The sequence below is a fragment of the Gracilinanus agilis genome, chromosome 4 (assembly GCF_016433145.1).
Source record: "Gracilinanus agilis isolate LMUSP501 chromosome 4, AgileGrace, whole genome shotgun sequence".
Lineage (NCBI taxonomy): Eukaryota > Metazoa > Chordata > Mammalia > Didelphimorphia > Didelphidae > Gracilinanus > Gracilinanus agilis.
In genome coordinates, this window is record NC_058133.1 from 318,836,661 (window position 1) to 318,850,050 (window position 13,390).

Below are 13,390 nucleotides of genomic sequence, written 5' to 3' on the forward strand. Positions count from 1 at the left end.
CTGTCTTATTTTTCTTTGTATTGTTAGTTGGAAATTGGGATACAGTATCTTTGTATCTCTGTTTGTTGTTGTAAAAGGCAGTTGGCTACCAGCTATTGTGAGCTGAGGCTCTGTATAACTATTGAGCATAGTCAGATTATGGCTGAGTAAAACTACTTGGAGACAGATTAACAAAACCTATTTAATAATTCTTGAAAGGATTAAGGTAGGAAAGGAAAGGTAAACAAATCATTTAGAATTTATGCCCTAATCTAAAATGTTTCAACTAACCCTCTGATTTGTAAGAATTGTCTTCTTGCTTGAGTTTTCCCTGAGCCTCCTTAAAACTGCTTCTTCTATCACTAATATCCAGAGTCTATACTAAATAGCCTATACTAATTTATAATCTTATAATTAAGTTTACTTTCTCCATATATCTCTTCAGCTTTGAATCAGTTTGATTGTTCTCTCACTCTGCCAACTGCCAGCTTTTCAGGCCTACATTAGGCTTCAGATGGCCTACTTATCTCTGCAATCACTCAGAGGAAAGCCAGTTCTCCTTCATTTTCTGATGGTCTCCACAAACTTTTTCCTGACACTCCAACCTGCTTTCCTTTTTCAACTGCCACTCAGCTTTCCCAGTTTTCCAGGGAGCAACAACAGCAGCCTCTTCTCAGAGTAAAATTCTCTCCAAGAGTCTCCTGGCAGTTGGAAACCAACAACCTCTCAGGTTTCTCTGAATTCCTGCCAGGACCCCTGCCCAAGATTCTAGCTGGCCTTAAAGATAATCTGACCCAGTCCTTAGCTACTAAGATCCAAATTTACTCAAATGCTTATTTTAATCCTAATAGTATTCTGTTTTTAACATTTTTCAAATTAGTTGAGTATGTCTCATGCTTTCTCTCTACTTTTTAAAATAAATTCAGTTATGTTAACATGAAAGTTTATTTTGTTCTCATAACTAATTGCATCTAATAGATATGTACTACCAAGAACCTCTACCTACAAGGAGTTTTTCTTGGTAACCAGAAAAATTAAATGCATGAGTGTTCTCTCTCCTTTATGGTTCTAGTATTAATTTGGCAAAGGTCATCAGTCTCTAGTGATAGGATTTTAAAATATTCTATGTACAACAAACACCTTAAAATTATTTTCTATTCCTTAATATTATTACCTATCTTTTTTCATCTTCCATATAAATTTAAAATATCAAAATATAAGTTTGTAATATTACTTTTTAATTCTTTGGTTTTCCTAAACAATTACACATTTAGGATTATTTTATTTTGGAACCATTTTTCAAATTAAATATATTAGTTGTGGGAATCAAAACACATTTATTGACATTCTGTTTTGTTTCGCAAATTATTCTCTTAACAAAAATAGAATGAGGTAACTAGTATAAGTATTAGTAACTGCATTTTACAGGTATAGAAATGGAAGGTAGGAAATTTAAGAAACTTGTTAAGGGTTATAGTTAATCAGTGACGGAGGGGGGACTTGAAACTAGACCTTCCAAATACAAGTGTTATATAATTTCTCCCGCACAGTGCTACTTCCAAGGTAATTGCATCAACTGGAGACCATGAACCTTTTGTAGAATTTTTAATAGCAACAACAACTATAGATTAACCACAGTGCTAGAGGTAAACGTGGTTCACTTAACTCAATATAATACTCTTACTGAGGCCAGATGAGGCCAGAACATAGTAGGACTACTATAATATCTATTTCTATGCCTATCAAAATGAAGAACAATACCTATTAGCTGCTCTATTACAAAAACATTGAAAAAAGTTGACTAAAAGTTTAGACCTTTGTTTCAAACTACTATCTAATCATGTGTTCTTTTCTTATACTGGAGGAATTGATTCTTTTTTAATTTTTCAAGTGCAATGCAGAATTTCAAAGAACAGAATTTGAATAATATTTCCTTCAAAAAAAGTGGAGGCATAAACAACTACCTGAGCAGAAAGGTAATAAAGGAGGAAATAATTATTAAATTTTGCAAAGCACTATTGAAAGTAGTGGTAGGGTACTTCCTTATCCAAATATTTGTTAGAGCTCTTTCTCTACCCAAATTGGAGGGAAAAAAAACAAACAAATAAATGAACAACTCCTGGTTTCTTTACTTACCTTAATAAGACTTAACATGTTGCATAAAGTTTTAAGACTTGCCATACACTTTACAGATATTATCTCATTTGATTCTCACAACATCACTGTTAAGGTCAGTGTTATTATTAACCCCATTTTATTGTTGAGGAAACTGAGTCATCTAGAGATTAAATGCCTTAGAATTACCCAACTATTAAACAACCAAGAAAGAATTTGAACTTGACTTTTCTTGACTCAAGTATATCACAATACCTTCCTTAATTCATTAATGAACATTTTATTCTTTAAAAGGTAGAGAAGTCAGTGGGGGAAAGTTCTGTATCTGCTCCTCAACAAGGAGGGGCTGAATGGGAAATGCAGGGGAACGTGACCACTGTTCCCTTAACATTCACCCTAGGGGAAGACAGGAAAGCAGGCATAGTTAGTTGTACACTTAGGAATGCAAATTTAAAAGGTTTCAAGGAGACCAAGGTAGCAGAGTGAGTATATTGCTAAACTTAGTCATAAAATTCAAATTCTGCCATTTCAGCCTGTGACCCTGGGCAAGTCACAACCTCCTTTAACCTCAAGTTCTTCATCTGTAAAACTGAGATAATAAAGTTCTCATGGGAATCAAATAAGAAAACATTCAGAGAGCTTTAAGCTATAATTGGGTTAAAACACATTGAGACTATTGGAATGTTCTGTATAATTCACTTTACTCATTTTAAAGCTCTGTATAAATGTTAGCTGCTACTATGGCGGCTGCCCACTATCACCACCACCACCACTACTACTACTATCATATAAATTAAAGGGTGAATTTAGAAAAAAGAAAGAAAAATATCTGAAAAAAAGAATCGTCACTATATAAAAAGACCAGTGGGCACTCAGAAAACTTAGTAGGCAACTTAAATTGTATGTATGTATGTATGTGTATAGAGGTTAGAAGCAAGAAATGATAACAAAGGCAACAATGCGTTATAGTCCTGGAAGGAGTGACACTGTTCTCAGAATGAGCTGAGATTAGCAAGGAAACTAAGGAAACACAAGAAAGCCTATTTTTACATGTATTGGAATAAATAAGAAGATTGACTAATGCTCAGGATGGTTTGGATAATGATGAGTAATACCAAAGAAAAGCAGAGATGCTCATGATTTGTTGATATTACTTTTCCTTGCCTTGCCAAGAATCTTTGGTTATTTGTGATTTAATATAGAAGATTATATATATATATATATATATATATATATATATATATATATACAGAGAGAGAGAGAGTGAGAGAGAGAGAGAGAGAGAGAGAGAGCTCTTAGCTTTCATTGATAAATTTAAGCCGCCAGGCATTGATAAACTACATCCTAAGGTCCTGAAAGAACTTAACCTATTGTGGGTGATCTTTAAAAGACTGCAGAGAATCATGTTCATTCAGTTTTTAAAATGGAGAAGTAAGCAAAAACTTCTGTAGACCAGTAAATTGCTTCACTTCCTGGCAAAATTCTAGTGCATTCTGTTAAAGGAATGGCTAGTGAATATATAGAAAAGAACTTGGATCACCTCAATGTCAAACATATTGTATAAAACCAATAAATGCAATTTATGATATAAAGTCATTAGAACATTCATGATATAGAGGAGAAATCCATGATGAATTTATAAGGCACTCAGGTATTAATTTTCAAGGATAAAATGATTTAAAAGTTTATAGATAATGCTTTCATAAAAAATGAAAGGCATGAGCAACTGTCAGCTCATGCTTAGTTCATATGACAAAGGTCTATGCAAACATGAAGGGTATTCTAAATGAAAACATAAAAAAGGAATAGACAGACTTTCACAGACAATTTGCTACAGGAGAACATCTTCTTAATGATGCAATTTGTCTGAAACATGAAGAAAATATAAAATCTCTATTGATCTTTGTTAAAGCTTTTTACTTATGGAACAAAATGTACCTCTAAAGATTCTATGAAGATTGTCTTTCACTCATATATTAAAGTTATACAAAAAGCATATGACTGAGAGACCATAGAGATATTTTGTTTAACCATCTGTTGTGTGTATATATCAGATGAGTGTATAACAGGGAGACATATGCTAAACTGTTGTTTTTGCAAGTTTCATAGAGATATACTACACAAAACCTAAGGGAAAGATTCCTTCTTAATTGCAAATTTTCCAAGCACTTCTCTTTTGAGATAATATGTTAATGATTGTATCAAGCCTAGGAAAGACTACAAAGCCTACTCAGTAAAATTATTTGTCACTAAATAAAAGACAACAATATGGGGAAAAAAGTAGATAAAACACAGTACCGTGATTATATGTGGTTGAATATGTATCCCATTGAATTAGTCCAGTAGTCTCTCTGCACTCTTTGCATGTATGATCTTATAGAGGTCCTGTAGATGAACACTGATTTGGGCCAAGAATTAGATAAGATATTGAACTATATTACCTTTAGAAATTGTGACATACTTTCAATGATCTTAATTTGCTTATGTGTATTCTAAGTATGTTATTTGACTTCAAATAATGGAATACAGGAAGAACCAAAATTATATGTATTTCCAAGTGATATGAAAAGGTAGGCTGTAGGTTTAAAGAAACCACAGCATATAATTAATAATGACATGCATTTGGAGTAACATAAGAGACATTATCAGAGACAAAGAAGATGGTCTACGCATATATAATAAGGTGAAAATTAAGACAGAGATGGCCCAATTGCTGTGTTAGTACTATCTCTCAGATATTAACAGAAACAAAAATAGGTTTTGAACATATGGGACTCTTTCCTTTGTGGAAAATTTATGGAAAGACTTGAACTATTTCAGGGCAAGAAGACATAAAAGGGATGTTGTATTCTGTACTAATTTAGGGAATATTGACAGTTTTTAAAATGAGAATCCATCAAAACACTAAAGTGAACATTTTTACATGCCTCTTTTCCCTCTGGAATTTATTTCCTGACATTCTTATAGGTTACTGTCACTATCTTGCATTCATCTTTGGTTATGTGTTCCTTCTTCCATTTGTCTAGTACACTTAAAGAATCATTGGCCTTTTCAACCAATCTTATTTCCCTCAATTTCTATACCTTTTTATTATTATTTTGATTACTCACAATTAAATTATTGGAATTTTAATTTTTAGAACTACTACTTATGCCTTTTCAGAAATTCTAGTAAAAGAAATGTTTCTGTCTTTTCCTTTAAAAATCTTCTCTAAAAGAGTAGGGTTTATGTGTCTCTGTTCAGCAATTTCTTCTTGATTATTACATTATGCCTTCTTATTAATTTTCTCCCTATCACTATTTCCGTAGGCTATCATTTCCTTAATCCCAGCTTGCCTTATTCTGAAACCCACATTTTCTGATGGGCCACAACCCATTTATCTTTATCTCAAGTTTAAACTACTAACTTTGTCAGAAAGAAGATAGTTCAAGGAAGAACTTGGTGACTTGTGAATTTGGTGGGAGAGAAGGGGAGGAGGAAAGGGAAAGACAATAATTATTCTTTTTCTTTTCTACTCTATTTTGTTTATAGGGAAAGGATGATTGGTGGACAAGTTATAGGAGATAAAAATATTTTAAAGATTATTCCCCTTCACAGGACAGCTATATCATTTATGGTCATACATTATTATAATTCATATTCTTTTACTCCCTGCCCTGGCTTCACCCAGGTCCTCATCTACATATCCAGGCTCTAAGTGTTATTGGCCAGAATTTTCTTTACTCTTTAGTTTGTTTCCCCACCAATATGTTTTATTTCTACTAGTGAACCAGATGACACACTCTGATAGTCCACCTGATGAAATTCTCTATTTCCCTTAGCCAGTTATGCCAGGAAATACAGAAAGCTATGCTAGGGTCTAACCTTTGTCCTTTGCTTAGAATTCCCATTAACTACTTATTTTTTCCTAGTCTTCTTTCTCATTTTATTTATAAACTCAAACATATATCACACTACCTCCTTCTATTTTAAGATTTATTGTTTATTCTTCATTTCTGAAGAGGATCAGTGGCATTATAGTGTGATGTTGTAACTTGTGCATGAACAGGATTTAAATGAGGCAGAGTTGCACAAAGTCCTTAGGTCCATTCTCCCTTCCAGAGTCATCCAAGTCCAGTGTCAAGACAGAAGTTAAGATAACTGAAGATGGCCCAGGATTCAGTGGATGCCCTCAGCATCTTTGATGTCTAACCCAACTCTAGGCACTTCACAGCACTTACTTCAGTCACCTTCATAACCACTGGAACAATTGTTTTCATCTGCCCATTCTGCAGGGGAAGTCTTCACATGATTGGGGTTGGAACTCTCCCCCCACCTCCACCTCCCCTAACTCACTCCATTTGAGGCTTTTCAGTTACCTTCAACCTGTTTTAGTCCCTCTGCCAAGATGGTTTACCAGGATGTGGCTGCTGTGCAGCTGCAGCTTCTTGGAGCCACAGGTGACAGTTGGGCTCCAGCTGGACACCAAAGGTGGAAAAGAGCATATCAGGCCTTCATAAGGAAAAGTGCTATTTGAAGTTAACGGGGCAGCAAGGTGCTGCAGTGGATCGAATACCAGCCTGGAGTCAGGAAGACCTGAATTCAAATTCAGCCTCAGACACTTTCTAGCTGTGGACCTTGGGCAAGTCACTTAAGCGTTTACCTTAGTTTACTCATCTGTCTGTAACATGAACTGGAGAAAGAATGAAATGGCAAACCACTTGTAGTATCTTTGCCAAGAAAATGCCAAATGAGGCCTTGAAGAGTCAGACACAACTGAAAAATGACTGTACAACAACACTAATTAAAATCACAACTGTAGACCCTCAAAATGATGATAATTATAAGCAGTTGATAGAAACTACAGAGAGAAAAACTTGAATGTTATGTAGGGAAAAAACCCTTAGGGACTTATAACTACTTAGCTAAAGGAATTCTCCCTGAAGACCTATTTATTCAATTGGTAAAGGGATTGAGAAACTCTGTGGTAAAGAAATCATTTTAGCCTTAGCTTTTTATTCTCTTATTATAACCTCCAAATTTCTAGGGAATTCTAAAAATAATTCTGACAGTCACAATTAATAACCTGTATGTGGAATTCTAAGAGACACTATGATCTCTGTCCTCCTCACTATGGCATATGACAGATTAATCTTTTTCTATGACTTCCCTATATTTTTTAATAATGAATATATTGTAAATCATAGTCCTTTCCTGTGTGACTATGGACAGATCACTTAATGTATAAGCTTTTTATATTTTTTAGTGTCAGGTTTCTCAAATATAAAACAAAATAATGCATTTAAAATGCTTTGCAAAAACTTTAAGTGTTAATATTGTAAAAGGAAAAGGAGATACTGGGAAACAATTATCTGAGCTAAACTGGCATTTGTTATAGGAATTGTAAATAAAAAATATCAGGGTCCAAACCCATGCAAATTTGGCCAAAGACCCAGAGCTTATTTGTCAACTGGTAAATATAGAGTCAGATCACATAGACTCATGTTGGTGAACCTATGGTAAGTGATGGAGGGAACTGTTCCCCTCCCCCTCTCCACATGTGCCTGAGGACATTTCTCATATGACCTGCCCCTCTGCCCAGCAGCCCGATGGGACCATTTCCTCCCTCCCTCCCCTGTCTGGGGTAAGGTGGAGGGCTCACATGTAGCATGAGGTTGCGGTTCGGGCACTTGGGCATGTTTACCATCACTGACATAGACTCTCCCTTGAAAGGGTGGTGGTTTTCTGATATATCTCCTCAGATGGGGCAACCAGTATTTTCATCTCTTAGAAGGTCTTCTTTAAAAAGGTCAGATCTTTTTCTCTATTCAATGAAATAATGATCTGTTTCATATATGGTAAAAATGCAGATAGCCAAGGTCATTCTCTATCTTCAAAGCCAATTGAGATAATATCTGGACACTTTCCAGGATGCTGGAGATATGTGCAAAACTCCCTTTGGCAAGGGTGTTTTTAAGGCACTTCAAGGCATTTTCTTTGTTATTCTACTCACAGTATGATTACTGATTACTGATTTTCATACATAAGTATTCAATCAATAGTTGAGATTTTATTTACCACTAAATCTATGACTCATTTTATTTTTATAATGTCATCTAATATTGAATGTAAAAGATATGCAGTTATAGAGGCATAAAATAGTGAATATAAACTAAAATTGTTTAACTAGATTATCTTTTATATGTTATTTTTGTTGTTATTGTTATTCTATTTATTAAATTATCTAGTGAAAGATTTCAACTAGAAAACTCAAAAGCCCCTTTTAGTTGTAAGCCTATGATGCAAGTAAAGAAGTACAAAAGTGGAAATATCCTGACCAGCTACTTGAAGTGAATTAGCAAGTGGATAGAAATATTCTCAATCCAATATACTAAATAGTTATCAAAGTTGACTCACCTTTATTTCTTTTCTTCTTTTTTTCAGTCTTTTGGGGTGTTCTGTAGTATTGTGTTGAATTTTATTTTGTTTTGTTTTAATTAAGATGGATGGTCCATGGATTTAGTTGTATATTCTCTCCAATATTATTGAAGCATTTAAGTATGGAAAAAGTGAAAGAAATTGTGGGATGATGTTTTGTTTCAATGTAATATAGAAGAAATGACCCTGGCTCAGTCAGAGGACCTAGATTCAAATCCCACTTCTAACACTTGCAAACTGCTAAAGGTATACAAGTCACTTAACCTTTCTGAGCCTCAGTTTCTTCATTGGTGACATAAAGGGTTTAAACTAGATGATTTCTGAAGTACATTCCAGATTCATATCTGTGAGCTTTGACTAGATGATCCCTTTTTCTCCCCTTCAACACTTAAGATTCTGTGATTGAAAAATAGCATGGTGGCAGAAGCATCCTGATAAAAAATCAGATAAGTGAAGAGAGGCCTATGGAGCCTCAGTAATTTCCAAGAAAGCAGCAGTATTTAGACAACTCATGGATCAGATTCTATTTCTTGACATAGTATGTTACCATATAGACAAATACCTGATTTGAAAAAGCTTGTTTTAGTTAGCATCTAACTCTCCCACCCCCAAAAATATCCTTGTGATAATTGTATACTTAAAGAGACTTCACTATATTTCCATTATACATACTAGAACATTGCTTTAGCATTAACATTCAGAAACCACTACTACAGTAGACTGTGGCCAAGATATGGTGACAGCTTTGTTATAATAAAATTTTCTTTCATGATATTCACTGCATTTGGTTTTATCTACTGCATTGCTTCTATAGGACATCTAGGATTTTATTTGTAATGTTTGATTTCCTGAAATTCTTTGGATGAAATTACTTATATAAACTATTTTCCCACTCCAACAAACTATAAATCTTTGTTTTCTTACCATTTCTATCCCTATCAGTCTCTATAATTTTCCTTGATATATTTTTTTTTCAATTTAGATAACAGAATATGTAAGGAGGAAAAAGTGGCTCGTAACAGTTGAATTAAATACTCCCAGGAGTATAATTCTTAGAGCTCTAGAGTAAGGAGCAAAAGTTTCTTTTAGCTATAAAGACAAAAGTCTGTTGTAAAATCTGAAACTTAATGATCAGTATTACCCAAGAGTAACCAAACATGTAGATTTTTATCCAGTTATCTAACAAGAAAATAGTGACAGGTAAATAGTTTTATTTTTCTATGGTAATAACTTGATATATTATGTACTTTAAGCTTATTATGGTATTTTTATTAAGAAAGTTATTCGAGCACAGATTTCTGATAAAAAGGTCTCTTTTGAGTATCCAAATGTGTTGCTTTTCTTTTTCTCATTTCATTTTAAAAATTAAACTTTAAAAATTAAAAATATAAATTAAAACTTTCCTAAACTGAAAAGTTCATACCCTAGATTTCATCAGTTCCACTAAATTTTGCATTTCTGTATAAACCAACTTGTATTATTTTCCATTTCCAAATTATTTTTTAAGGAGATAAATTGGTTTTGTTCCCTATGGTAGGCATTGAGGAAATATGAAGTTTAGATAAAATACAGCTACTTCCTTCATGGATTTTATAGTCATTAAGATACCAACACACATATATACACCTACACATAAATGTATATGCACCCAATATCTAATGAATGTCTTACAGAGGTATTAAAGAATGTGCTGTAGGAGATTAGAGAGAATCAGAAAGAGTTATCTGAGGGTAGTATTTGAATTTTGCTTAAAAGGAGTTCATTATAAGAAAGAGGAGAAGAAATTCCAAGAATAAAAAATTTGGGGGCATATGAGCATAGGGGCTTGGTGGAAGGGGGTCAAAGAGTAGCCTAATTTGGCTTATGTGGCAAGTGTAGTGTGGCAAGTCTAGTGTGTGTAGCTGTGACTAGGGGTCTAAGGTATTCAGCTTGGGAAAAGTATCTTTACCCTCATAGATTGATCCCACTTAGCAAATTGAGTCAAATACTTTGCATGGGCCAATGTGGTCTTGAATCACTCAGATATAGTCTCTTCTCTTACTGTCTCATCCAGATTGGGACAAAGGTCAATAATGCTGGGTTCCCAATGTATAAACATCTAGGTGGCTATACATTAAATCTGTAGTCAGGAATACCTACATCTTAGCCAAAAGACTGAGAAGCGATTAGAAAGAACTAAGATTATGTCTCATACTTTCTGGTGGAAGAGTCATCATGACTGATTCATAATTGTCTATGAGTGATAAACAAGTGGGAGTGGTTAAAGACATCACAGGAATTTAATCCTGGGAGACAGTGACACAAACAGAAAGTATAAAATTGAAAGTAGAAGATGGCACTAGGGAGGTGAAATTTTAGAGTGTTAGTAGAAAATGGAAAAAAAAAACTGATTCGAAAATAATTTACTTGAATTTATTTTCTGTGGAAATGTTCATTGGTTGGAAGGATTAGGCATGGGGATATGAAAGTATGGAGCTCAGAAAAGAGAGATCAAGGCTACAGTTGGAGGTTTGAGAGGTGTCAACATTGAGCCGATAACAGAAACTCACAGCTAAAGGCGATCAATTGTCAGAGTATAGAGAAAAGAGAAGAGGGTGAAGGGTGCATATTCTTTTCTCCCAACAATATTATTGTAAACGTTTTTAGAACAGAGATTGGGTTTATCTATTCCTTGGTGAAGTGAGTAGTGAGCTAAGTGCTTCAGAAAATCTTACAGTTCCAAAAAATGGATTCATTGAAAAATATTAGATCTTCATTCTATATAAGCAGGGATAAAACAAAAGCAAACTGTCAGTCTTTCACACCTTAATGTGACAGTCTAATTAGCACACTGCTCCATGGTTCTCCAGTGGCTGAATAGTACAATCCAACTAAGGGAGTGAGTGTTATTAGGAGAAAGAAGTATAACTTTCAAGCATGGACTACTTCCAGAAGAGGACATATATCTGCATGGGATGAAGCAACAAAACACTGGAAATCATGGGAGAATGTATAGGAGATTACCAAAGCCAATCTTGCCTACTTTATTTTTACCTGGTTCCTTCATATCAAAACTATATCTTTGGTAGCCCTAATAGCATTTACTAAGGTCTTGGGCAAATAGGAGACTAACAATTATAATTTAACTTGATTTGATACTAAGTTGAAACTTACTTATTTTTGTATTTAGTTTCAGGTGCAGCATTACATCTCTAATAGTCTGGTCATTCTGGGAAAATGCAGTTTTTTAAGAAAACCTGTAATAGCTCTGCTTTTATTAGAAGTGAACAACTTTACTGACAAGTTGAGGAATATGCATCAGGTACTCTTCAAAATTTTGTTCTGAGTTATAGTTATTAATGGGACAGATAATTTTTAAAATTATGCCCTAATTAACAAATGGTCTGACGATTTTATATGTTATTTTCAAAATTCTGGGTGAAGGAGGAGAGTATTTTTAGGAAGAAGTTGATTTTCAAAGAGAGAATATCTTTCAAATTAAGAAAAATATCAAAATCAAAATTTGAAATTTAAGAAACGTAGAGTAAATGTAATAGCTTACCAGAATTTTCTTCTGGCTGGTGTCCAAGATAACATTGTACTGAGAAAATGAGTTTAATATAGCAAAAAATGGTAACTAATTGCAAATTCTCACAGTGGCTTTCATCTCCAACTACCTTCCTAACTTAGCACTTTAGAGCTGTTAAATTCAAAATGAAGGTATGTTGTAATTCTAGGAAGAACCTAAAGCAGGTGATTCTGAAAATTGTCTCTAAGGGTGGAAGAATCTGTGGGGTGTGTTCTATGGAGGAAGCAGTAAGATAATTGAGTGAAAGGGATTCAAGTCTGGGTCAGGGAAACTAATATGTAAATAACAGAACAACAGATCATGTGGTTACATTATGGGAAATGACTATTTGCTGTGCTCCCTACTTCAGGGAGTGGACATAAGTTTTATCAATTGCTCCCTTCCCCCAGGACCAACATGTTACAAACTAGTTGGCCTTGACCTTGGTAGGAGCACTAAGTGGAGAATAACGTATTAAACTTTTTTCATATTTGCTGAGAGTTCACTGTCAATGCTGACAAATGCATCCAACAGAGTCAATGACTGCCGCATTCTAGCAACTGAAAGTTGCCACTCAAATTTTGAAGATGCAATCTAGAGATAACTAGCAGTTATTTCTTTCAGTCTATGAAGGTAGCTATGATGTAATGAAAAGAACACTGGGTTTCATTTAGTTTCAGGATTTCAAGGTTCAGTACCGCACACTAAGTTGATCTAACTGCAAGGTTCATTGTTTACAAATCAATTTTGTGGACATTTTGTGAAAGAAGTGTATAAAACGTGTACCTTCGATCACCACCATCTAAGGTCCTCTCCTTTACTTGATTTAAGGAATTAAAGACACCTACACAGCTGCAACCCTTTTGGCTGTACTGTCCAGACAATATAATGCCTTAATGACCTGCACCTGTGCTATGTGCTTTTTCTACTGAGGTAGACATGGGGAGTTGCAGCTTCTTACATATGCATTAATCCAGAATTAATAGACCTCAAATATCTCTAAACACAAAAGGTCTGAGTAAGGTAAATAAACCTGAAAACAGGGGCTTTATTGCCAGTGTCTGCTGAGCTCTTGGAAATTCATGAGTCATTCTAGCTGTTGCTGTTTCCATCTATACCTTCTTCCTCCTAAAGCCCCATGAATGAGCATGATATAATTGGCTTGCATCAGATTTATAGTCTAAAAGTGGTCACAAAACCTGACATTGTTAATATCTAACTGTGTTCCCTTGGGCAAATAATTCATTTCCTTCTACTTCAGTTTCTTTATCTGTAAAATGGGGATAATAATGCATTTACTACCTACATTGCTTCTTATAAGGATCAAATGTG

At 34.4% G+C, this 13,390-nt stretch overlaps 1 protein-coding gene across 1 annotated transcript in view; it reads left to right on the forward strand.

Annotated features, from left to right (window-relative positions):
• Positions 1-13,390, forward strand: part of MEI4 (meiotic double-stranded break formation protein 4) — a 293,732-nt gene that overhangs the window by 203,182 nt on the left and 77,160 nt on the right. The window contains exon 4 of the mRNA XM_044674540.1: positions 11,681-11,812. Coding sequence (XP_044530475.1) covers positions 11,681-11,812 — 132 coding nt within the window. The remainder of the gene's footprint in view (positions 1-11,680; positions 11,813-13,390) is intronic.